The sequence below is a fragment of the Protopterus annectens genome, chromosome 7.part0, assembly GCF_019279795.1.
Source record: "Protopterus annectens isolate FY-2018-M chromosome 7.part0, PAN1.0, whole genome shotgun sequence".
NCBI lineage: Eukaryota > Metazoa > Chordata > Ceratodontiformes > Protopteridae > Protopterus > Protopterus annectens.
Window position 1 is genome coordinate 454,203,880 of NC_056739.1, and position 27,071 is coordinate 454,230,950.

Consider the following 27,071-nt stretch of genomic DNA (forward strand, 5'->3'; position numbering starts at 1 on the left):
TTTTCTGGTTCAAATAATCTTGCAGAATCTTGTCTCTTCACTTAACGGTCTTCTAAATAATGTAAGCACAATGAGGACAGATAGGGAAGTTGTACTTAAGCCCTACAGAGTATAAACGTGTGTGTATGTGTTTAAGTCTATATGTAGGGTGTTATTCCTACATGAAATGCACATAGAAATGTTAGCTTCTCACATCTACGTCAGATGGCTGAACAACTATCAAAAGTAAAATCATGCACTGAAAGTTTCCCTACCAGGGTACTAAACTGAAAACTCAGGTAGCCAGGCCAAACCAAAGGGCTAACCAGTGCTAGCCCAATACACATCTATCTTGTCTCATACTGTGACAAGGAAGAACTGAATATGACGTGACATAGGCAGATATCCCACATCACTATAATACTCTGTTACCCATGTGGGTGGGGGCATTTGTCCAGTCAGGAAGGAAAAGGATGCAAAATGTATGCCAAGCTGGATGCTGGGTCCTTCTGTAGCAGTAGAGCCAAAAGGTTATCACTACTGCAACAGTGGACAACACAATACACGTATACAATTATTTCTAAAGGAGTGGTGGTAGTTAACTCGGACTCTAAAGAAAGCTTACTCATTAGTCCTGGGAGATGTTGCATAACACATCTTTCATGTTTTTTCTCTTATTGGTATTCATTTTTAGAATTATTTTCTCCAAGCTGGTGATAGCAACATCAGTGGTGCATTCACGGTGTAAACTTTGAAATAGAACTGAATCAGACACTAAAGTGCCAGACAGTGGCCACATCTAAGTAACCTGTAAGAAACAAAAAATAATGAACAGTGAGTATTCCAACCCTATGATTTTTCAAACCATTTCAGGTTGCTTAACTGAAGGTTAGAAAACACAGTATTCAATACATGGGTGGATCAGTGAGGTCTAAAGTGATAAAATAAACTCCCTGGAGAGGGACACCCATTTACGATAAGAAGGGCTACAGAATACTCTATTCTGAGCAACACAAGATGAAAGTTTAAACTCATCTCTACCAATATCTCTAAATTTGCAATGATATTAATGCAATCAAAGATAAAATCAGACAGAAAAGCAGTCATACTCCCAGGATGGTAAGTGTGTAATGATTCTCTGCTTTTGCATCCCACCATGTTGCATGCTCTTCCCATGGAAGAAGTGGAAACACTGATCACAGAAGATAGCTTAAAAGGTACAGGAAAACCCAAACCTCCATAGCAGAATGAATATAGAAACAAATGCTATACTACTATTAGAAAGTACAGTTGTGTACCTACCATAAATGTAGATGTCCGAGTGTATTCATTGTTGCAGTCATTACTCTTGGGTTATTCTGCTGGCAGGCTACCCGCAGTCGGCCTGAGTTCCAAAGTCTAGGTCCAGCGTCGGCTGCTGTCGCCTCTTCCCTGACATCAGTGCGCCAGGGGTATAAAAGATGCAGCAGACGCCATTTTCTTCAGTTTTTCTTGCCCCAGATGTCAGGTGCCCCAAATAGGTAGGCTGAAAAATAAATATCAAAAAGAAGTGCATACACAAAAGTAACATTTCCTTCATCTAAAAGCAAATACACCGAAAAGGTTGTATAGGATAGAAAAGTGCAGATAAGGCCCAGCAAGTGGGTAACCTGGACTGCAACAGTGAATACACCAACATCTACATTTATGGTACGTACACAACTGTACTATGTTCATAGTGTTTCACTGTTGCAGTCATTACTCTTGGGTTGAATCTCAAAGCTGAGGAAGGGTGGCTGGGCTAAATAGGATTAGGAGAGGCTATGAGACCCTGCAGAACTGCAGTGGCAAAGCCTGCTCTGGACTTAGAGTAGATAGGCAAGTGGTAGTGCTTTGTAAAGGTGTGCAATGAACTCCAAGTTACAGCCTCTAAGATTTCTTTGGTTGGTACTCCCCCTGAGAAAGGCTGCTGAAGTGGCTGCTGCTCTGGTGGAATGAGGCCTAATGCCCTTAGGCACGGATTTGTCATGTTGAGAATAGCAGAAACGGATGCAATGGCCTATCCATTTAGAAAGTCTGTTTTGAGATGGCCTTTCCTTGTGATCCTGCAGCATATGACACTAGAAGTTGCTCAAGTCTTTCTGAAAGCTTTAGTTCTGTCCAAGTAGAAGCGTAACTGCCTGTGTATATCCAAAGAATGCAGAATTTTCTCCCCCTTATTCTGTGCATTTGGATAAAAGGTAGGCAAGCGAATGGTTTGATTGACGGCCACACTGGACACCACACCTTAGGCATAAATGTAGGGTTTTTGTCTTCAGAGAAACCCTGTCTGGATGAAAAATGATGAAAGGTTCCACAGTCATGAGTGCTTGTAACTCCGAGACTTGTCTTGCAGAGGTAATGGCTAGGAGCAGAGCGGTTTTCCAGGATAAGAATTTAATATCCGCTGTTGATGCTGGCTCGAAAGGAGACCGTGTGAGTTTTTCCAAAACAAAACAGAGGTCCTAGGCTGGAATTGCTCTCCTTGGAGGCCTAATTTTTTTGGCCCCTCTGAGGTATTGCCTTATTAAAGGGTGAGAAAAGATAGGTGGTTCCGTATTGTAATGTGCAGAAATGGCAGAGGCATGAATCTTAATTGATGAGAAAGAAAGGCCTTTGTTCAGCATCTCAGTCAGGTATTGTAAAATCTGAGGAATGTTTGGTACAGATGTGTCAATGCCTTGGTTCCTGGTTCCAAGCACAGAATATCTTAGATTTTTCTGCATAAGACTTTCTGGTACTGGGCCTCCTGGCCTCCAAGATAACATCTATAATTGCTTTGGAAAGGGGAGTGTTCATTATGGCTACATTATCTGCCATGCTGCCAGATTTAAGGTCCTGAGTTGGCTGTGCAGGATCTGATTGTTTTGTTGGGTCAGCAAGTGAGAAGTTTGAGGCAATATCCATGCTGGACCTTGAGACAAGCTCTTCAGGATTGGGTACCAGTGCTGGCGTGGCCAGTCTGGTGCAATCAGAATCATTTTTGGCTTCTCTTGTCTGACCTTTAGGAGTACTCTGGGAAGGAGAGGTAGTGGGGGAAAAGCATATACTGTTAGATTTTTCCAGCTGAATGATCGGGTGTCCACTTTCCATGCTTGCTTGTGGTAAGTCCTTGTGCAAAATCTCTGCAATTGACAGTTGTGAGGGGAGGCAAATAGATCTATGTCTGGGCATCCCCATTTCCTTGTTATCATCCTGAAGACTTGTGGATCCAGTTTCCATTCGTGGGGATCCATGAGGTTTCTGCTTAGTTCATCTGCCAGAGTATTTGTTTTTCCTGGCAGGAATTGAGCTTGCAGGTGAAGTTGAAAGGCCAATGCTGTGTCCCATAAGGTCATTGCTTGTCTGCAGAAGGGGTAGGAATGAGTACCTCCCTGCTTGTTGATGTACCACATGACAGTAGTGTTGTCTGTCTTTATTAGTAATTGTCCTGGATGAAGCAGGTCCTTGAAAGCTGTCCGGGCATTTTGAACAGCTAGCATCTCTTTTTGACTGATGTGAAGATGCATCTGGTTTGCAGGCCATGTGCCCTGAATACATTTTCCTGCCATATGGGCCCCCCAGGCATAATCTGATGCATCCGTTGTCAGTGTCTGTCTGGCTGTGGGTAATCTCAATGGCAGACCCTTGTTGTGGTGACAGGCTTCTCCCCACCATCAAAACTCCTGTTGTAGGCAGGGAATGAGTGCAATTACTGTCTCCAGGCTGTGGCAATGTTGAGTCCAAACACTTTTCAGATACCACTGTAGTTTCCTCATATGCAGTCTGGCATATGGAATTAGTAGAATGCAGGATGCCATGAAACCCAAGGCCTGCAGGATTTTCCTTGCAGATAAGTGGGTTTTTGTTGCCAATTTCTTGAAGTAAGTAGTCAGTTGTTTTTGCTCGTCTTGCGTGAGATAAGCCATCTGGGCAGTTGTATTTAAGCTTGCGCCCAGGAATATTATCTCTTGAGAGGGCACGACTTTTGATTTATTTTCGTTTACTGTGTACCCTAATCCAATTAGTAATCTTTTTACAAACGCCAGATGCTTTAGAAGTGTGTCTTTGTTCTCTGCTTGAATTAGGCAGTCGTCCAAGTAGGGATAAATTTGAATTCCTTTTTGTCTGCAAAATGCAATTACTGGTGCCAGGTATTTTCTAAAGACCCTGGGCGCATTAGATAAGCCAAAGGGCAGTGCAGAGAAAGTACAGTTTTGTACCTACCATAAATGGAGATGTTCGAGTGTTCACCCTGCTGCAGTCATCACACTTGGGTTATCCTGTCGTCAGGTGGTCCCGCAGTCGGCCGGATTTCTAAAGTCTTGGTCCGACGTCGGTTGCTGTCGCCTCATCATTGACGTCAGTGCGCCAGGGGTACATATATTGCAACTGACGCCATTTTCTTCAGTTTTTCTTGCCCCAGATGTCAGGTGCCCCCAAAAAGGTGATCCAAATCAGTACCAAATGGTGTGAACACTGTACAAACACAAAATCCCTTCAGCTATAAGCAAATACATCAGTAAGGCATAGCAGAGATTTAGCCAGTAGATCAGAGGGGTTGGAGGGAGGGTAACCTGGACTGCAGCAGGGTGAACACTCGAACATTTACATTTATGGTAGGTACAAAACTGTACTATGTTCATCATGTTACCCTGCTGCAGTCATCACACTTGGGTTTGAGTCCCAAAGCTAAGGTAGGGTGGAGGTATCATAGAGGGTTAGTGGAGGCAATGAGGCCCTGCAGAACTGCAGTGGCAAAGCCTGCCCTGGACTTAGAATAAAGAGGTAAGTGATAGTGTTTGGTGAAGGTGTGTACAGAACTCCAAGTTGCAGCTTCTAAAATTTCCTTGGTAGGAACCCCCCTGAGAAAGGCTGTAGAGGTAGCTGTTGCCCTGGTAGAGTGGGATCTAATGGTAGGAGGAACTGGTTTCCCATGATGGGTATAACACAACCGTATGCAATGGCCTATCCATTTAGAAATGGTTTGTTTGGATATAGCCTTCCCTTGAGAAGCTGTAGCATAGGATACAAAAAGCTGGTCAGTTTTTCTGAAAACCTTAGTTTTGTCCAAGTAGTAACGAAGCTGCCTTGAGAATGTCCAAGGAATGGAAGAGTCTCTCACCTTTGTTCTGTGGATTGGGGAAGAAAGTGGGTAGGTGGGTGGTTTGGATTTAAAGCTACACTGGAAACCACCTTAGGCATGAAGGAAGGATTAGTTCGTAGAAAAATTCTGTCTTGATGAAAAATGAGGAAAGGTTCCACTGCCATTAGTGCCTGTAATTCTGAGACTCTCCTAGCAGAAGTTATTGGCAGGAGCAAGGCAGTCTTCCAAGACAGGAACTGTAGGTCTGCAGAGAAAGCTGGTTCAAAGGGAGGTAACGTTAGTTTTTCCAGAACAAAGTTGAGGTCCCATGTTGGTGTAGGAGTTCTTCTAGGTGGTCTAATGTTTTTTGCCCCTCTGAGGAACTGCCTTAGAAGAGGGTGTGAAAATAAAGGTGGATTTGTGTCGTAGTGAGCTGAAATAGCTGAAGCATGGATTTTAATTGAGGAGAAGGAAAGTCCTTTGTGCAACATCTCAGCTAAATACTGCAGAATGTGAGGCATATGAGGCTGAGTTGTGTCTTGGCCTTTAGCTTGGTTCCACGCAGAAAACCTTTTCCATTTGTCTGAGTAAGCCTTCCTGGTGCTTGGCCTCCTGGCTTCCAGAATAACATCCAGAACTGCTTGTGAAAGAGGGGCTGGTTGGATGTTTAATAGATTTGCCATGCAGCCAGGTTTAAGGTTTTTAGCTGGCTGTGTAGAATCTGTTTGTTTTGCTGCGTGAGCAAATGAGGTATTTGAGGCAATATCCATGGTGGGCTTTGAGCCATATTCTTCAATAGCGGGTACCAGTGCTGGCGTGGCCAGTCTGGGGCTATGAGAATCAGTCGAGGTTTCTCCTTTTTGACATTCAAAAGGACCTTTGTGAGAAGTGGTAATGGAGGAAAGGCATATGCTGTCAGGTTTTTCCAACTGAAGGAGAGAGTGTCCACTTTCCAAGCATTATGGCGGAATGTCCTTGTACAAAATTTTGTCAGTTGGTAGCTTTGAGGACTGGCAAACAGGTCTATATTTGGTAGGCCCCATTTTTGAGTTATCATTGTAAATATTTGTGGGTCTAGTTTCCACTTGTGGGGATCTTTGATGTTTCTGCTTAGGTCGTCTGCCAATGTGTTTTTCTGTCCTGGCAGGAATTGAGCTTGTAACTGGACTTGGTAGGCCAGAGCTGTGTTCCATAAGATTATTGCTTGCCTGCACAGAGGGTAGGAATGTGTGCCCCCTTGTTTATGTACCACATTTACTGTGGTGTTGTCCGTCTTTATTGCAAGTTGTCCTGGATGTAGTAGATCCTTGAAGGCTGTTAGAGCTTTCTGTACAGCTAGCATCTCTTTTTGATTTATGTGCAGTTTTCTTTGTTCTGCAGTCCATAGGCCTTGAATGCATTGCCCTGCCATGTGTGCCCCCCAGGCATTGTCTGAAGCATCTGTTGTGATAGTTTGTCTGGTTGAGGGCAAGGTGAAAGGCTGACCCTTGTTGAGGTGACATGCCTGTGCCCACCATAGAAATTCCTGTTGAAGGCAGGGAATGACATATCACTGTGTCCAAGCTGTGGCTGTGTTGAGACCATACGCTTTTTAGGTACCACTGTAATTTCCTCATATGCAGTTTTGCAAATGGTATTATCAGAATGCAAAATGCCATGAAACCCAAAGCCTGCAGAATTTTTCTTGCAGTTAATTGGGTCTTTGTTGCTATTGTCTTGAAATACTGAGTCAGTTGTAGTTGCTTGTCTGGTGTAAGATAAGCCTTCTGGGCCGTTGTGTCGAAGCTGGCACCCAGGAATGTCATTTTTTGTGAGGGTACTAGTTTTGACTTCTTTTCGTTTACTGTGTACCCCAGACAATATAGTAGATGCTTCACAAAAGCCAGATGATGTAAGAGAATGTCTTTTCTTTCTGCTTGGATGAGGCAGTCGTCCAGGTATAGATATATTTGAATTCCTCTTTGTCTGCAGTATGCAATTACTGGTGCCAGGCATTTTGTGAAAACTCTGGGCGCAGTAGATAAGCCAAAGGGCAGTGCAGAGAATTGATAATGGGTTGAACCTGCAATGAAACGGAGGTATCTTCTGCAACTTTGTCTGATAGGAACATGCAGGTATGCCTCCTTGAAGTCCGTTACCAGCCATGCTTCCTTGCCCAACATGGGAAGTAGCTGCTGTAGTGTTAGCATCTTGAATTTTGGGACTTGTAAGTGTTTAGAATTAAAAGGTCCAGAATTGGTCTCCAAGCATTGTCCTTTCTGGGTACTAGAAAGAGCCTTGAGTAAAATCCTTGGCCTTGCTCTTGAGTCGGTACCCATTGAATGGCTCTCATGGCCATGAGAGCTAAAATTTGTTTTTGAGCCTCTGCCTTTTGATTTTGTGGCAGGTTTGGCATTCCACTTTTCATTGACAAGGTGTGAAAGTAGAATCTGTATCCTCGTATAATTATGTCTAGGACCCATTTGTCCTTTGTGACCATGTGCCAGTTGTCTGCAAAAAGTGCTAGTTTTTCCCCCAAGGGGGCTGACAAAAGAGCTTTGTTTGGCCAGTTGAGGTGCAAGTCATTGAGTTTGCCTTCTGGTGGGTTGAGACTTCTCTTCTCCTCCCTTCTGGGTTGGAGTGCCCCATTGGTGAGGTTTATACTGGGCTTGTGGTTGTCCTCTGCCCCTTGACGCCTGTATTTACCCCTCTGAGGTCTGTCAGTGGCTGGAAAGGACCAATTTTTTGTTGGCCAGTTTCTGCTGAAGCGAGGGGGTTGTACTTGTAGGAAATCTTTGACTGTCTGCATTGTTTTCGCCTTATCTTCCATTTTCTTTAAAACTTCTTCTGCTTTAACTCCAAAAAGAACATCCTGCTGTAAGGGAGCATGTAGTAGTTTTGCTATAACATGATCAGGCAGACTTTGTTCCTTTGACCAGGCATGCCTACGTATAACTGATCCAGTGACAGCCGCTCTGCAGGAGGCCTCCAAAGAATCAAACCCACATTGTAAGGTATGTTTGCCCACCTGCTCGGTGGTGTGCAACAAATCCTGTACTTCTTTCAATTCAGATTGTTGAGGGAGGGAGGTTATCTTTTGTTTTAACTGAGAGATTAGAAATTGCTGATACTTAAGCATATGAAATTGACAATTTAGTGCTCTCATAGCTAATGTGGCTGAGGTGTAAACCTTTTTCCCCCACCTGTCTAGTGCTCTTGAGTCCCTCTCAGAAGGTACTGGGTTTTTAGCCATGGAAGCCTTAGCCCCCTTGGGGCCCTGGGAGATAGTCTCTGGGTCAGCTACTGGGCTCTTGTAAAGAAATTTGTGGGAATCAGGTACTTTGTAGTATCTGTCAGGCTTAGCCGGAGCAGGAGGTAGAGAGTCTGGGTTGAAACTGGATTCTAAATAAACATCATCCACAATGTCCAAAACAGGTGGGATGGCTAGACGTCTGTGCTGGGGGAGTAAAAGAAACTCTCTGAGCCTTTTCTTGGAATCAGAGTAATCCTGACCTTCCCCAGTGAAAATGTTCCCTCATAGTGTGTAAAGTTTCCCCAAAAGAGTAGTCTTCAGGAGGGGAAGCTGAGAGAATAGAGTCCTCAGCATCAGAATCTTCATAAGGACAGCAGGAATAGTCTTGGTCCTCAGAGGAATCCGAAGAAACAGAAAGCTGCTCAGAAGAAGCAGAATCTTCCTCTTGTCTAGGCCTTTTGTCAGGAGGAGGCTGTGAACACCTGATAAGAGAAATCAAATATTCGGCCATTTTGAGCATCTGTTTCTTAGGCATAGGGCCTTGAACAGGAGACTGAAGTGTAATCTTTTTAGCTTTGGAAGGAGTCTTAGACTTAGAAAACGTTTTGACTGTGAGAGTCGGTCTGAAAACGCCCTCAGAAACCGATGGCGTTTCAGAAGCACCGTCTTTAGAAGGTAAATCGTCAGAAGGGCCTGAAGTAAAAGGCTGTATCGGCCTGGTACATTCAGTCAAAATATCCGTAGCGGTCTCGGGTTCCAGAACTGCGGTAGTCAGGGGCTGCGTCGGAGCCTCACTGATAACCGGAGACCGGATCAACCGAGGCCTCTGAATCGGGCTTAGGCCTGGGCTGTCGGTCCTTGTCCCTGCGTTTTTTGTGCACGCCGGTAGCTCCGACGGCATGTTATAGTTAAATTTTCTACCAAAATAGTGATGTGCGAAATCAAATCGTCTTTTAATAGTACGCTTATTAAACCTAGCACAAAAATGACAAGTGACGTCGTGATCTGGGCCTAGGAAAGGTATGCAATAAGAATGAAAATCCTTATGAGGTATTTGCTTCCCACAAGAAATACAATTGTTAGCTTTTTCTGACATCGGTCTGAGGCAAGAAAAGTTTCCCCGACGGGGTACTTAGCTTTACAGAAGACTTCGGTCTGAAATTCGAATTCGACAATCTCAGGAGTCGGCCGACCGGCACTTGCAAACTGCTTCTGCTTCGGGCACCGCGCGGCAAGAAAGACTGGGGAAAATGGCGTCGGTTGCAATATATATACCCCTGGCGCAATGACGTCAGGGATGAGGCGACAGCAACTGACGTCGGACCAAGACTTTGGAAATCCGGCCGACTGTGGGACCGCCTGACGACAGGATAACCCAAGTGTGATGACTGCAGCAGGGTAACACGATGAACATTTGGTAATGCATTGAGCCAGCTATGAATCTGAGGTATCTTCTGCAAGACTGTCTGATTGGGACATGCAGGTATGCCTCTTTTAGGTCCAAAGTTACTAGCCAAGCCCTTTCACCCACCATGGGCAGTAGCTGCTGAAGAGTCAACATCTTGAATTTTGGAACTTCCAGAAACTTATTTAGTATACATAGGTCCAGAATTGGTCTCCAGGTTTTGTCCTTCCTGGGCACTAGAAAAAGTCTGGAGTAAAACCCTTGCCCCTGCTCTTGTTGTGGTACTTGCTGAATGGCCCTCATGTCCATGAGGGCTGTAATTTGTTTTTGTGCCTCTGCCCATTGATTGTGTGGCAGGTCTGGCATGCCCTTTGACCTTGGTAGGGTGTAGAAATGGAACCTGTAGCCTTGGGACACTATGTTGAGAACCCATTTGTCTTGGGTAACCATTTGCCAATTTGATGAAAAAAGTGCTAGTTTTCCCCCTAAGGGGGCTGTCAAAAGGAAACTGCTTGGAACTGGAAGAGGAAAGTCATTGGGACTGTTTTCTGTAAGGTTGTGATTTGTCTTCTCCGCTTTTGGAGGTAGGAGCACCCCATTGTTTAGGTCTGTATGAGCCTTGGGGCTGAGATCTGCCTCTAGGATGCCTGTATCTGCCTCTTTGTGGTCTGAGACTGGAAAGGACCAATTTTTAGAAGGCCAGTTCCTGCTAAACCTGGGTGGCTGTACCTGTAAGAAATCATTGACTGTTTGCATGGATTTTGCTTTATCCTCCATTTTTTTCAACACCTCTTCTGCTTTAGTACCAAAAAGTATCATGCTGTAATGATGCATCTAATAATTTTGCTTTAACATGATCAGGCAGATTTTGTTCGTTTAACCAAGCATGCCTTCTAATCACAGAACCTGTAACAGCGGCCCTGCAAGAGGCCGCCAGTGAATCATAACCACATTGCAAAGTATGCTTTCCCACTTGTTCAGTTGCATGCAATAAATCCTGCAATTCCTTGTTCTCAGAACATTCAGTATTTGTCAACATTTTCTGTTTAAGTAGTGACAGTAAATATTGCTGATATTTAAGCATATGAAATTGACAATTTAAAGCCCTTACAGCCAGGGTGGCAGAAGTGTATACTTTTTTCCCCCATCTGTCTAGAGCCCTAGAATCCCTATCACAGGGGACAGGGTTTTTCGCAGTGGCAGCCTTAACCCCCTTGGGACCCTGACATATAGTTTCTAGGTCAGCGGCGGGGATTTTATATAGGAATTTATGAGAATCCGGGACCCTGTAGTATCTGTCTGGCTTAGCAGGTGCAGGGGGGTAAAGAGTCGGGGGGATAGTCTGGACTCTGAAAATACATCATCTACAATGTCTAAAACAGGTGGAATGGCAAGGGGTCTATGCTGAGGAAGTAGCAGGAAGTCTCGGAGCCTTTTCTTAGACTCAGAATAATCTTGGCTCTCCCAGTGGAAATGCTCCCTCGTAGTATGCAGCGTTTCCCCAAAGGAATAGTCCTCAGGAGGAGAGGCTGAAGGAATGGATTCTTCAGCATCAGAATCCTCATAGGGAAGCATGGAAAAATCCTGTTCAGAAGAGGAATCAGAGGAAATAGATACCTGATCAGAAGAGTCATACTCTGATCGGGGGCTCCCATCCCCCCTCCTGATAAGAGGCCTAGGCAAGAGACAAAATAATTAGGTCTTCGGCCATTCTGAGCATCTGTTTTTTAGGCATGGAAGTCTGAGTAGGAGAATGCTGTACTTGTTTCTTTGTCTTTAGAGCTGCTTTAGTCTTTGAAGCTGAGGATGGCTTAATATATAGTTGTGTATGTCTGAAGACACCCTCAGAAGCCGATGCCTGCTCAGCGGCTCCGGACCCATCTGAGGGATTGATTTTAGAGTGTCCAATACCTTGAGTTTCAAGAGGCCCAGTCGGCTCCACGTGGGATTCTGAAGCGGCCTGTGGCTCTGAGGTAGTGGGTGCCAGGGGCTGCGAAAAAGCCTCACTGAGAACCGGCGAACCAGCGACTGGCCTAGAAGAGGCTTCGTCGGTTTTGGACCTCGGATGCCTATCCTTGTCCTTACGTTTTTTGTAAACTCCGGTTGTCGGCTGTTCTGCCGGCATTATATAATTAAATCTTCGGCCAAAGTAATGAAATGCAAAATCGAACAGACGCTTGATAGTGTGTTGGTTGAATCTAGCGCAAAACCGACAGCTAGCAACGTTGTGATCAGGGCCTTGGCAAGGAATACAATAAGAGTGAAAATCCTTATGAGGTATTTGCTTCCAACAAGAAATACAATTGTTAACTTTTTCTGACATCGGTCTGGAGCAAGAAAAAAAGTTTCCTCAACGGGGTACTTAGCTTTAATGAAGACTTCGGTTCTGAAATTCAGCTTTGAAAATCTCAGGAGTCAGCCGACCGGCACTTGCGAACTGCTTTTGCTTCAGGCACCGCGCGGCAAGAAAGACTGAAGAAAATGGCATCGGCTGCATCTTTTAGACCACTGGCACACTGACGTCAGGGAAAAGGCGACAGCAACCGACGCCGGACCTAGACTTTGGAACTCAGGCTGACTGCGGGTAGCCTGCCAGCAGGATAACCCAAGAGCAATGACTGCAACAGTGAAACACGAACATCTGTAGTTTCAGACATGTAAAAGTCTTGAGCAAAGTTCAGAATCAGGGGGCCACCTTTAAATTCACTCAGTTACACAGTCAGATGAAAAGCATCTTGCTCTGGAGCAATGGTGAAATCTGGTTAGGCTAAATTTGCTACTATGAATTAATTTAAATTAATTTATTATCTGGTCAGAAAAACTTCAATGGTATGCAACATAAAATATATGACTCTCCACAGCAGTGCTTATGTTAACTCTAGTCTTTTGATTTCCATGACTTCATCCACCAAACTCACAATATTACAGGAAATGTTCTTAAACATTAACCTGTACACAAAGAAAATGGCAGAATGAATGACCTACAACAAACAGATATCATTAAACTTGGATGAGTATCAAGGTTTGTACTCGGACATTTACTTACTGTCATAACAGGTGGCACAAACATTTGTCTTGGACGATCCCCAAGTAGATGAGCAGGCCTTCCATGGCTAGCAGAGCTCCCTAAAATTAAAAAAAAAAAACATGTCAAAGAGAAAATGTGGCTGAACTAAGCAACTGCTTTCCAAAAACATGACCAAATTCAACTGCTCCTCCGTTTTAATGGTATCAAACAAAGGACTTCTAGGAGTACTGCAGCTCAGAATGACAAGTAAGGCAGAGTTTGCCAATAAAGCAGTGTGTGTGTGTGTGTGTGTGTGTGTGTGTGTGTGTGTGTGTGTGTGTGTGTGTGTTGGGAGGTAATGGCAAAAGGTGCTCATCTTTGTGCGTCATTACAACATATGCCTGACAGCGATGCATACAGCACAGAGAGAATACAGCCTTTGCCAGAACACTTACAGAAGTCTAAACTGCACAATTTAAGACAGGGCACAAGGGGATCAGAGACCTTCTGAGATCCTGTTGGAGGTTAACAGATTGAAAACCACAAGACAACATAAACAATTCTGACTAGCCAAACTTTACTGCAAATATGGGATGCTGGTTTACTCAAGTGTCTTCCAGAACAGGCGTCGTAGACAAAAAAAAAAAAATAGTACAAAGAATTCAACAAAACTGTTTTATAGAATAGAAATAAGAAGTTATGTACCTACCATAACGTTCCATGTTAGTTGTCTTCTCTCGCCTTCTTTCTTGCTTGATGGGTTCGGAGCCGATCCCTCGGCTCCGACTCGGCACTTGCTAAGCTCGAGAGTCACTTTTACCAGCTCGAGGCAGCCCCATATCCCATGATGCAAGGCGGTAAGTACCCAGATCTCGTTTGATGACAAAGGGCAATAGCACCAAGCATAAAATACTTCCCAAAGGAAGAAAGAAAACTTACAGATGGAAGAAGGACCAGGTCTGAATGGTCTTCAGCATAATAATTTCTTATAACAAGGTCTGTCCAGGCCAGGGGGAAGGAGGGAGGGTCAAGAAAGAAGGCGAGAGAAGACAACTAACATGGAACGTTATGGTAGGTACATAACTTCTTAATGTTAAGTTGTCAATCTCGCCTTCATTCTTGCTTGATGGGACCGCGTCCCTAGCACCTCTATCCTGGGTGGCTCAATGGAACAAACTCTTGAGGACTGTAGAGCCAAAGCTGGCTCTGTCCCTGGAGGCCAAGTCCAATTTGTAATGGGAAACAAAAGTGTGAGGAGTGGCCCAAGTGGCGCTGCACAAATAGTGTCTAAAGGAAGTCTAGCTTGAAAGGCTGTAGAAGTAGCTAAGCTCCTAGTTGAATGTGCTTTAGGTTTTGAGCACAGCTGTTTTCCCCTGAGCAGATAAATTTCAGAGATGACCGAAGAAAGCCATCTGGACAAGGTCACTTTAGAAACAGGAAGTCCTTTTTCTTATCCGCATAGGAAACAAAAAGTTGATCAGATTTTCGAAATTTCTTTGTTCTGGCCAAATAATATCGAAGTTGACGGTGGACACCAAGATAATGTAGCTTTTGTTCAGCTCTGTCTGAATAGTTTGGGAAAAATACAGGGAGATCAATGGATTGATTCAAATTGTTCTTTGAAGCGACCTTAGGCAAAAAGGTTGGATTAGTTCTCAAAGATACTCTGTCTTTTTGAAAAACCAAATAGGGGGGTCGAACCGATAGAGCATGAAGTTCAGACACCCTCCTGGCCGATGTAATAGCCACTAGGAATAAAGTTTTCCAAGAAAGAAATTTCAGGGAACAAGAAACAGCTGGCTCGAAGGGGGGAAGAATCAAGGATGTCAAATTTAGATCCCACTGAGGAGGAGGATTCCTGATTGGAGGCTTTAGTAGGAAAATTCCTTTCAAGAAGGCCCTGCAGAGCCTATGGGTCATAATATTATGATCTGCTATCCCGACATGAAAATTGGAAATAGCAGCCAATTGAACTCTGACTGTGGAAGAAGAGGAGCCTGCATGAAAAATCTCTGCTAAGAAGTCCAGGACTGCCTGAACAGGGGCAGTGAAAGGATCAATATTCTTGGCCTTAGCCCAATAAGAGAAACGTTTCCATTTGCTTGTATAAATCCTCCTGGTAGAGGATTTTACGAAGTTACTATGATGTCTCTAACTGGGTTAGAGATCAAAGGAAGCCTGGCTAAGGAAGGAAGTGGAGCAACCATGCTGTGAGGTTGAGAGAAGGGATAGACTGGTGCAGCTGACCCGATTGGTGAATCAGAAGATCTGGCACTGGGTCCAGATGCCACGGCTGCACCAAAAGGTGATGATGGAGAAACGGGAACCAAACTTGTCGAGGCCAGTAAGGGGCAATGAGAATCAATTTGGCTCTCAAAACTGTAGCTTTCTGGATAACCTGAGGGATCAGAGGAAATGGAGGGAAGGCATAAAGAAGTCCCTGGGGCCAATCCTGGGTCAGAGCGTCTCTGGGGGGATGGCCTGATAGAGGGAAGAGGCAGAAGAAGTCTGGACATTTGCTGTTTTAGGGAGTAGCATTAAGATCGCAACATGGACGACCCCATTCCAGAAAAATCTCTTCCGCTATAGATTGCTTGAGAGACCACTCGTGAGGCATGAGAATAGCTCTGCTCAATCTGTCCGCTACAATGTTGGTTTTCCCAGGGATATGCGTTGCTACCAGAAACCGATGAGAGGAGATCGCCCATTGCCATAGTCTGAGCGCTTCTCGACACAAGGGGTAGGACTTGGTTCCGCCCTGTTTGTTGATATACCAAACTACAGACATGTTGTCTGTGTGGACTGCAATTGTCCCTACGGGAAGAAAGTCGTTGAGGGCTTGCAGCGTTAAAACCACTGCTCTCATCTCCAGGACATTTATGTGCAGATGGTACTCGAACGGCTGCCACGTCCCATGAACCATCCTGCCCTGATAATGACCCCCACCCGATCAGGGAGGCATCCGTGGTGACAGTGGCTATCGGGGATGGGGTACAAAGTACCTGCCTTGGTGAACCTGAGGAGATGTGATCCACCAAGCAAGATGATCTTTGCAAGTCTGTGTCACCAGAATCTGGTGACGCATTGGAAGTTGTTGGTATGACCACTGTGTGAACAGCATCCACTGAAGAAGGCATGTAGAATCGAGCCAGGGAAGAAGAGTAATGGCCGCAGCCATGAGGCCTAATACCTTTAGAACCATTCTGGCCTGTACTTTCTTGTTGGCCAGAATGATCCTGACATGACTCTGAATGTCTGAAACTCTTTGATCTGTAAGGGTAGCTGACATCCGAACAGTGTTTAAGTTTGTGCCTATGAAGGTAATAGACTGGCAGGGCGATAAGGATGACTTTTCAAGTTGATCGAGATGCCCAAATGAGAACAAAGATTTATTGTGTAATCCCTGGCTTGTATAAGCAGATGCCTGGTGGTGGCTGACAGGAGCCAGTCGTCGAGATCTGGAAACACCTGGAATCCTTGACGTCTCAGGTGAGCCGTGACCACTGCCATGCATTTGGTGAACACTCTGGGGCTGTAGTGAGACCAAAGGGCAGGGCTCTGAACTGGAAATGACTGGACCCCAGCCGAAGCGGAGAAATCTCCTGGAGCGTCTGTGAATTTTGATGTGATAGTACGCATCCTGAAGATCTATTGAGCACATCCAGTTGTCCTTCTGTAAGAAGGGCAGAATTGACTGAAGAGTGACCATTCGAATCTTGTCTTCCTCACAGACTTGTTGAGTCTGCTGAGATCCAATATTGGTCTCCAGTCTCCCGTCTTTTGGGGACCAAAAGAACCTTGAGTAGATTCCGGCTCTGAATGGTCTGTTGTAACTGGCTGAATGGCTCTTTTGCAGTAGTTTTGAGACTTCTAACTCTGCAATTTCCCTTAGACCAGGTGGTACATCTGGAAGGGAATTTGAGGGAAAGGACTTTCCTCGAAAGGAATTATGTAACCCTTGGATATGATCGACTGTACCCATCTGTCTTGAGTGAGGGAATGCCAGGCTTCTGGGTACAGTGATAATCTTCCCCGACTGCCTCCAAGGAGGGACAGCCGGGCAACATCTCAGGGATGCTGAAAGGGCTTGTCAGAAAGAGGCTCTCTGTTTCCCTGGTTTTTTGGACCCCTCTGCCTCTAGAGCGTCTGTTGTTGTTACCCCTCTGCCTCTAGGGTAAACTGACCACGTGAATCGGCGTGACTCCTTGGGATTTACGGAACCACATTTTCCACCTTTCTGTCCTTTGGGGTAAGGTCTAGAAGGGGTGGAAAAACGGACTCCTACAGCAGAAAGAGTCTTGCCGTCCTGCTCGCACCTGGTCAAAGTTTCCTTCACCTGAGGGCCAAACAAAGCTGACCCATCAAAGGGAGAATTTGTGAAGGACGCCTTGAAGGGATCTGAAAAGTCACATAGCCGCATCCAGGCTTGGCGTCGAAGAGCCACACCTGTACCTGTGGCTCTACTCGCTCCATCAGCAGCATATGATATTAGCCGCATGGAGGAGTTTGCAATGGAATTAAGGGTTCCTAGCTGCGAAGCAATTTTTTCTTGAGCTCCTGCAGCTGTAGGATCCTGTACTACTTCACCCAGCTCCTTAAGGATATCCCTCTGGAGTCTGGTGAAGTGACATAGGTAATTCAGCGAACGCATAGCAAAGGTCGCTGAGGAAAACATCCGCCACCGTACCTATCCATGGTCCTAGAGTCCTTATTAGGAGGATGGACGGGTACGGAAGGATCTGCAAGTTCCTTCTTGGTGGCAGCAGCCACCACCATGGCATCAGCGGGACACCCTTAGTGAGGAATTGCTTGTCACACGGGCAGTGATAAATTTTGAGGGCCTCCTAGGGACTGGCTCTACAGAGTCAGGAGCTGCCCACGCCTTCGGGCAATAACCTGCATAAGGGGGTCGAAGGCGGAGACACCCAGGAGGTGGAGGGCCGAGATCCAAACGCCTCTAGGTATACTGACTCATCCTCAGAGGGATTGTTGGTGGGCCAGTTTCCCCTCTGTTTAAGGAGTTCTAGGATGTCTGAGAAGGAGACATCCTCAGAGGGGATCTAGGGGATCCCTCTGACTCATCAAAGTCAGTATCTGAACTGACAGACACGCAGGCAGTCTACCTCTTTCATCTTACAAGTCCTCATCCTAGGAGGTTCTCCCGGAACATCAGGTGAATCCTCGAAGAGGGGAAATTCCCAATGGGGAAACCTGAGGCGGAGGATCTCTGGGTCCTGTAGCAAGAGAAGTGGCAGAGATGTCAACAGGCACTATAGAGGGAGGAGCTACGGGAACAGACTGCTGACTGATACCAGTGGCCAGCACACTCTTCATCACCTCGAATGCTCCCTCCCAGGCAGGTCCGAGAGAACCCGTTCAAGAACTAGGAACTCCAGGGACCACCGAAGGGAAGTCTCCGAGGCAGATGTCGGAGCCGAGCTCACCAAGGCCGAGGCTCCAAGGGGAAGAGCGGGTTCGGACAAGGGTCCGATGCCACTCACTCCCTCGGAGGAGACCATGCAAGCCTGACCACGAATCCCTCTAAGGAAGGTCTCGAAGAGGAGATAAGAGTAGAGGCTGAAGGAACAGAAGGGGGTATCTGTCCTCCAGCCGTAGCAGTAACCATTCCCGAAGACACCAACTCCAAGCTCTGGGGTAGAGTTGAAGGAGGAACTGTAACGGGGTGTGGACCAACAGTCGTCTGTTGAGACGGACTATGTAACATTTGGGCCAGTGCCTGTGACTTAAGTAATCTGCTGACCACTCTCTCTAAGTCATGGTCTAAAAGTCTGGATGACCTTGAAGATCGGCTCCGATGGCTCCATTCCGAAAGGAGAGGTGAAGCCGGAGCCGAAAGTATCGGCTCCAAGGAAGGAGACCTCGACCTCTTCCTGGAATGAGCCATCGGAACCGATGAAACTATAGATCCTGTCGGAGCCGACAACTTATCGGAGCTGACAGGAAGCCTCGATGCATCGGCTCCAGCCGGAGCCGATACAGCCACAAAAGTAACGGTGTCGGAGCCGATCGGAGCCGACACCGATGCCTGTGCCACATGGTGGTCGGAACCGGTTGGAACCGACACCGAAGTGGTCGATGCAGAATCGGCACCGATAGCCATCGGTGCCGAAGGTTTAGTTAAGCCAGAATCGGCTCCAGCCGGAGCCGATCTCGACTCAGAACGAGTCGGAGCCGAGGCCGCAGGCTTAGACACAGAAGCCTGGGCCTTGGAAGATTTGGCAGATTTAGATGGAGCCGACTTAGCCGGAGAGCCCTCCGGCTTAAGAAGGCCCCTAAGTATCAGTTTATTTCTTCTTTCCTGCAGGACTCTCTGGCTGAAGGAATGACATATAGCACAGGAGTCCTGCAGGTGAAGAGGCCCCAGGCAATACAGGCAAGAAGTGTGACCGTCTGTCAGAGACATCTTCTGACAGCACGAGTCACACTTCTTAAAGCCTGAGACCCTCTCCTTTGACATGGTGTTTCACAACACACACACACACCAGTCAAAGAATTAAATTAAATAAAATACCAAAAAGGTATTACTAAAAAAACACACACACACACCCTAACACGGGGGGGATGGGATGGTTAAAGTTTGACTAAAAAAAATTAGTAGAGACAGGGAATTTTCTGTCAGAAAATCTTTATAAATAACTTAAAACTAAAAATTAAAGGGTTTTTAGCAGAAAGGGGCTAAAATATCAAAGTAGTGAATCACTTACCAGGAGCTGGTAAAAGGAGGACCTCATAAGCGAAGCGGCAAACGAGATCTGGGTACTTACCGCCTTGCATCATGGGATATGGGGCTGCCTCGACCTGGTAAAAGTGACTCTCGAGCTTAGCAAGTGCCGAGTCGGAGCCGAGGGATCGGCTCCGAACCCATCAAGCAAGAATGAAGGCGAGATTGACAACTAAACATCAGATCTTTACAAATGTGTAGACAGTTACTGCAAAAGCAAATCATAACATTCAGGTATTCTTCTAATCCTTATATTACTCCTTGTTAGTATTCACAAATTAGTGGCTTTTTGCCTTCCTTGAGCTGATCAACCAAGGGTTTATGTCAGCATTGACTGACTTAGGCCTATTTTCTGCTCTCTCCATTTGCTAAACTTGTTGACGGTCTAAAATCATTTCCCTGTCAGGGAAGGAAGGATGCAACAGGCAAGCAGTCATTATTAACTTGCTTACTTACCATTTGTACACCGGGTACGTGGACTGGTCTTATTGACCCTTTTCAGCCACAACCTGAGTTCAAACAGCAGAAAATACATCACAGTCTTTCAATCAACAATATTATATACTTTTTTATTTATTTATTTTACATTTGTTGACCGGGCTAGTCCAGCTGGATTATTTCCATTTTCAGTGGAGGCCCGGGGAGAAAAGCTCCACAGATTAAAAACAAGGTTATAGAAATTGAACATATACAGTCAGTGTTTGTGGCATAGACATTGAGCCACCATGCATACTTATTAGTCTAGATCAAGTAGTAGAAAACATATGATACTATCTACATATTCAGAAAGGCATAAATTCTTTTAAAGATTACACTCCCTTTGGTTCATTTAAAAAAATGTTCAGTCATTGGGTCGTTTGTGATCACAATAGAAAGATTGCAGTTTTGAAGTAAGGAAATATGGTAGTAGACACATTGATTAGTCTGGATTGGTACAAGAGCAGAGCCAAAAGTTGTTAAGATGTCGAAGAAGATGTTTCTTAAAAAGGTCAAAGGAGCCTATAGAGGTAATGTGTGAAGGGAGATTGTTCCATATTTTGCCTACTGAGTTGGAAAAAAGGCCGTTACCTGCAGAATTAGTAATTCGTGTAGTGTTTACTTGTAGCTTTTCAGCGGAGCGGAGCTGTTTCAAGTTGTTATAGGGGATCAAGAGGTTACTAAGAGCTGGTGTTTTTGATGGTTGATATAGGATGTTATGTGTTATTAAGAGTTGTTGATATATAATCTTGTTGGGAAGTTCTAACCAGTGTAAGTGTTTTAAGTTTAGACAGTGGTGAGTTCTATACTGGGATGCTGTGGCAAAGCGAGCTATATTGTGGTAGGATGTAGTAAGTTTTTTCAGGTTGCTTTTAGAGAGATTAGTGTAAATGGAGGAGGCATACATTAGGGTAGAGATCAGGTGTGATTGTGCTAAAGTGGTCCTTGCTTCTGGTGTAAGGTAGGGTTTGACTCTGTACAGTGAACCAATTTTTTTATTAACTGCTTTTATAGTGTTGTTAATGTGGTGGTCATAGTTAAGATTATTATCAATAATAACACCAAGCAGTTTGGTTGTAGAGTCTGGGGAGATGAGGGAATTATCACTTGCAGTAATAGAGAAGTGTAACTGAGAAGATTTGTGTGTAGGTGAGAAAAGAAGTAGTTTTGTTTTCTTTGGATTGAGGAGGAGACATCTTTTTGAGAACCAGTGTTCAACGGTAGAAAAGGTAGATTGTGTCAGTGACTGGAGTTCAGACTGAGTGGAGGCTGTGCAGATAATGGTAGAATCATCAGCATATTGTATACATGTAGTGTTTGAGATAGCAGATTGGAGGTCATTAATAAAGATAGAGAATAAGAGTGGGCCTAGTATAGATCCTTGAGGTACTCCTAAAGAAACAGGTAGTAAGGTAGATAGTGATGTTTTCCAGAGTACTGCTTGTTGTCGGTTTTCAAGATAGGAAGAGAACCAGGTTAAGGAAGAGGAATCCAAAGCAAGGGATTTTAATATGTGTAGAAGAAGTGTATGGTTAACCATTTCAAAGGCTTTTGACAGGTCGAGGAAAAGAGAGGAGGTTAGTTTGTTATTGTTACGATTACAGTTGATGGTGTTGGTAAAAGAAAGTAGAGCAGTGGTAGTACTATGTGATGGTCTAAATCCATGTTGAGTATTAGCTAGTAGGTTGTTGTGAAGGAGATGATTAAGTAGCTGTTTGTGTATACATTTTTCCATGATTTTAGCTAGTGGAGATAATAGTGCTATAGGACGAAAGTTGGAAAGGTCAGTGGATTTTCCTCCTTTGTGTAGGGGTATGATATGTGATATCTTCCAGGTTGCTGGAAAAGTACTTTCTTTTATGGATCTGTTTATGAGGATGGAAACAGGGTAGGCAATTACTTTAGCTGCTACTTGAAGAAATTCAGCAGGAAGGTTATCTGCTGAAGGGGTAGTGGGTTTCAGTTTTTGTAAAAGAGATTGTATGTAGGAGGTGGGTATAGGTTGAAGTTGCAGGGGAGGAAGGGAGTTGTCAATGTTATTTAAGAGCAGTTGGGAAGAATCAGGAGATAAGTGGTTAGCTAGAGATTGTATGGAAGTAGTAAAGAAGGTATTGAAGGTATTGGCTATTAACGTGGGGTTATCTGGGTCTAAGTTTTGTGGGTTGGGTGTAGATACTTTGCCTGGGGTAAGTAGATTATTGATAGTAGACCAGAACTTTTTTGGTTGATTGCTGAAGTTCAAAATAATAATTCCTTTTATCTGAAAGGATAGCCTTTTTGGTATGGTTTCTGAGTTCTTTAAAGGTTTGATGATTGGTTGGGTTTTTGGAGGTACGCCATGTTTTCCAAGCTTTATTTCTAAGTCTAATTTTTTGTTTGGTATTAGAGGTTAGCCAGGGTGCTGTTTTGGTCTTTGTTCTAATGATACGACTTGGGGCATGTTGATTTAAGATTGCAAGGAATGCTGAGTTAAAGTGTTCAACAGCATTGTTGAGTGGGAGATGTTTTAGAGGGGTCCAGTTGTATTGAGAAAGTTCTGTTAGAAATCGTTCAGGATTAAATTGTTTTTTAGAATATATTGTTTTGTGAGAGGTGGGTAAGTTTAGGTTAGTTTTGGCTCTAATGACATAGGTAAGGGAGTGGTCGCTAAGATCATCTGGAAGGATTCCAGTTTGGTAGGTTTGTAGGGGGGAGTTTGTAAGAATCCAGTCTAAGGTGGTTTCTTTTTTGTTCTTATTATTGATTCTAGTGGGACAGTCAATTAGTTGTTTGAAACCAAAAAGATTTATATGGGAAGTGGGGTTAGCATTGTTACAAGATTTCCAGTCAATGTTAAAGTCCCCAAGGAATAGTGTTTCTTGAGGAAGGTCTATAGAGAGTTGTTCCAGAAGTTGTTCTAAAGTGGGGATGTTATTTCCAGGGGGGAGGTATGCACAGATGATGTTAATTGCTTTAGTAGTGTTAATTTGAATTTTGGAACAAATTATTTCGACATTATTATGTTGGTTAATGGTAAGATCTAGAAGGGAAAGCTTTAGTTTTGTTTTATATAGAATAGCTACTCCTCCTCCCTTTTTGGAGGTACGATCAAGTCTAAGAATGTTGTAGCCAGGTGGGGTAATTTCATTGTCTTTAATAGAGGGTTTTAGCCAAGTTTCTGATAGGCATAGAATGTCAAAGTTGTGTACTTCTAATAGGGCATGGAGTTGACTAATTTTATTGCAGATACTACATTATGTTGAGATGGGCCAGGGATAATAGGTTAGAGGATGTAATGGTTGAGGGAGAGAAGGGTTTGGAGTGATTTCTGTGTGATTTGGTGGTAGTAGTTTGAGGGCCAGGGTTGGGGTGAATGTCACCATCTTGTAGCAGATGGAGTAAAGTAAAGTAGTTTTCAAGTTTATGTTTGAGGAACGTGTCGAATATTTTCTTAGTTTTAGTTTTTAGTAGTTTGCTGTGTTGTAGCCTATGGTATTTGGGAAGAAGGTATGTGGAGTGTGAGGAGGTATGTAAGATGGGAGGAGGTGGGAATGTTACAGGTGTACTGGTATGTTGTGAGGGAAGTGAGAAAGCAACCGTTATGGGGTGTTCATAGGAGGTTAGGAAGTATGTAGTTATGAGAAAGAATAATATTAAGAAGGAGATAGGTAATTTCAGTTGTGAATGGGGCATAATAGAAGTTGTGATAAAATAGTTTTGAGTCAGTATGGAATTACTGGTGTTTTGAAGATGGTGGTGTTGTTGGGATTGTAGAGTGTGGGGTAGGGGCTATTATATTGTAACTGTGTTAGTGAGAGAGGGGTGGGGTTGGTTATAGTAGGTAAGTGGGTGTGTGTGTGTGGTGGGTGGTATACAATCCCTGAGGTTGTAAGTGTGATAGGTTAGAAAATTAGGAGGTGTGTCCAAAGTAGAGGTAAATGTAGGACCACTAGGGGTGGGTGGGATATGGGGGTAGGGTGGGGAGCGAAGCGGGGCACACAAAGTAGACCAGAGGAGAAGGGAAAAAGTATCAGAGAAGGCAAGGGGAGTCAAGGCAAGAGAAGGTAGCCTAGGAGGAGAAGATAAGACAGGATATTAGAAGGTGGAAAGGGTTAAGGGTAAGAAGGTGAGAATAAAAGTGTAGTGTAAAAAAGAATACTAGAATCCCAGATAGAGATGGGAAAAAGGTGACATCTAGTGGACAACTGTGGAAGTGCAGAAAGCAAATAGGGCAGCTTCAAGGTGAGAGCTATACAAATGGGAGAGAGAGGATAATCTATGTAGCTATATAAGGAGTGTGTGAGGTGGTAATGGAGGAATATGGGGAAGAGGGTAGCTGCTGGCTGCTTAGGTAGTGGCAATCTAATAGCTTAGCAGGTACAAATGTTTAAAACCTCATACAGCATGACTAGGTAGACATACTTTCTTGTAATTTTGAGGTAGAGAGTGGCAGGAGAAGACAGTGTCCTGACGAGTCCAAGGTTAATATGCTGAGGGAATACAACCCTGGCAAAAACACAGGGTCACTTTGAGGGGCTAGCTGGTACAAGAGGGAAAGAGGAGAAAAAGAATGTTATAATAAAATATTAGCAATCAGTCATGGAATACAAAGTCAAAAAGAGTAACTACAAAGCAGGTTATTCCACTTGTAAGCAGAGCAACATGACATATATAAGGGGTGTAAACACATGGAAAATATGCATACAATGTTAAGCAGAGCAGGTTCTTTCTATGAGCAGTTACAAATTATGTATCCAGAACTCCCTAAGTAATACAATGCATACACATTTATATTTATAGCATTCCTGTGCAAGCAGTAGCAGCAAAACACCTTCCCACGTAATTAGTTCACCAAAATATGAAAACAGATACACTTAACAAGCCAGAAAAGTAAGGTGAAACAGTGCCGCTTATTTAGGACTCCAACATAAGCTAAACGCATTCGTGTTACAATAAGCAGAAGTACACTGGCTAAGCTAGCAATCCTGATGAAAAAAGAATAGTCTTATTCCAAAGACCATACCTGTTTGTTTATACAAAATAAGTACATAGCAAAATTTAGAACATAGCAAGACTGCAGTGCACTGAAGAAAAAATATACACAAAATGCAAGCCAAGATGTACATACAATACAGTAGTCATACATAAACTCCTACATAAATGTCAAATGTCTGCATACAAGATGATACATTAAGAGCATGAGAAAAGTTTATTAAATGTGTTTAGTATTCATGATATGGGATAAGATACCTAACCACGGTCATGACAGCAGTTGCTGGTAGATTCAGGAGAGATAGGCTAGGGCATCTTTGAAGCTTTTAATGGTTTCTAGAAACTCCCATTCCATTCTATAAAATGACATCAAACATCATCACAGCAACACTACTGCCCTCCTTAACTTTACTAACACCATAAACTTGCACAGAAACTCAGGTAAGCTGGTATCTGCCCTTTTATTAGACCTCAAAAGCCTTTTGACAGTATCGCATCAAAAGTTCATACCTAAATTGTCTTCTTTAGATCTTGCTTGCTCACCTGTCTTTCACAACTGTACTTGGGACAGACCACAAGCTGTTAAATGACATTTCAGCCTTCCATTCTATACCTGTAGATGGTTCATAAAGCTCCAAATTAGAGGCTCTGCTATTTAATATATTTATCAATGACCTTCATACAGCAACCAAACATTACTAACAGGATCCACTATCCATCTTGATCAGCTCAGTCTCCAACCTAGATAAACCCTCAGCATTTTATCCAAACATCCTTGTCATACATGGAAACCTGGCTGGCCTGTGACCAACTACTAATAAATCCCCCCAAAAGGCAAACTAATATGTTATTTACTACTAAACAACAGTCTGTACAAAAGCTATCTTTTCACATACCTGAAAATAAAACAAAAATAGAACAAACCACACTAAAGTACTTGGTATAATCATAGAAAATCTGAAATCTGACAACCACATAAAAATAAATCTGCAAAACAAAATCAACACTGGGCTGTCTGCACAGGATCAAACCATGTCTGACAGCACATGAAGGCACACTGCAGCAACATATTTTCCCCAACACTTCTGCATCCTTCTCCCATTTCTCACTAACCTACAAACCACCCAAAAAAAAAATACAGTTTTGTACCTACCATAAATGTAGATGTTAGAGTGTCTTCACTGCTGCAGTCATTACACTTGGGTTATCCTGCCATCAGGCAGTCCCGTAGTCAGCCAGAGTTCCAAAGTCTTGGTCTGGCGTTGGTTGCTGTCGCTTCTTCCCTGACGTCAGTGCACCAGGGGGTATATAAGATACAGCCAACGCCATTTTCTTCAGTTTTTCTTGCCCCAGATGTCAGGTACCCCCAAATAGGTAGGCAATACATATTGCTAATAAAGCATACATGAAAAATAAAACCATAAAGTTTAGCTACCAGCAAATACACCACATAGGTAGTATAGGGTAGAAAAGTGTAGGCCAAGAAAGAGGGGATGGAGGGAGGGTAACCTGGACTGCAGTAGTGAAGACACTCGAACATCTACATTTATGGTAGGTACAAAAAGTACAGTTTTGTACCTACCATAAATGTAGATGTTCGAAGATCCACATTGCTGCAGTCCTTACTTATGGGTAGTCCGCTGTCCTCGGTCGGCCCGAATACCAAAGTATTAGGCTGACGTCGGTCATGGGCGCCTAAATCTGACATCAGAGCGTCAGGGTATAAAGGCGCATGACCGACGTCATATCCTCAGTCTTTTCTTGCCCCAGATGTCAGAAGGCCAAACCAGAAAGGCCACAGCCAAAAAAAGAATACCTCCCAAAAAGATGCCCAACAACAACCATCACCTAAAGCATAGCACCAAGTCTAACTACAGTGGGGAAGGAGGGAGGGTAAATTGGACTGCAGCAATGTGGATCTTCGAACATCTACATTTATGGTAGGTACAAAACTGTACTATGTTCTTCATCTCACATTGCTGCAGTCCTTACTTATGGGTAGAATCCCAAAGCAACGGGAAAGGGAGGATGGTAAAAATCATAAAGCATTAGGGGCCGCTAAAATGCCCTGTAAAATTGCAGTGGCAAATCCAGCCCTAGACTTAGAGTAAAGAGGAAGGTGGTAATGTTTAGAAAAGGTATGCACTGAACTCCAAGTAGCTGCCTCCAAAATGT

General features: G+C 44.0%; 1 protein-coding gene across 1 annotated transcript in view; it reads right to left on the reverse strand.

The window, feature by feature from the left end:
- GPS2 (G protein pathway suppressor 2) overlaps positions 1 to 27,071 on the reverse strand; it is a 1,799,357-nt gene that overhangs the window by 616,465 nt on the left and 1,155,821 nt on the right. Inside the window, exon 6 of the mRNA XM_044077034.1 lies at positions 12,746 to 12,825. Within this exon, the coding sequence (XP_043932969.1) occupies positions 12,746 to 12,825 (80 nt within the window). The remainder of the gene's footprint in view (positions 1 to 12,745; positions 12,826 to 27,071) is intronic.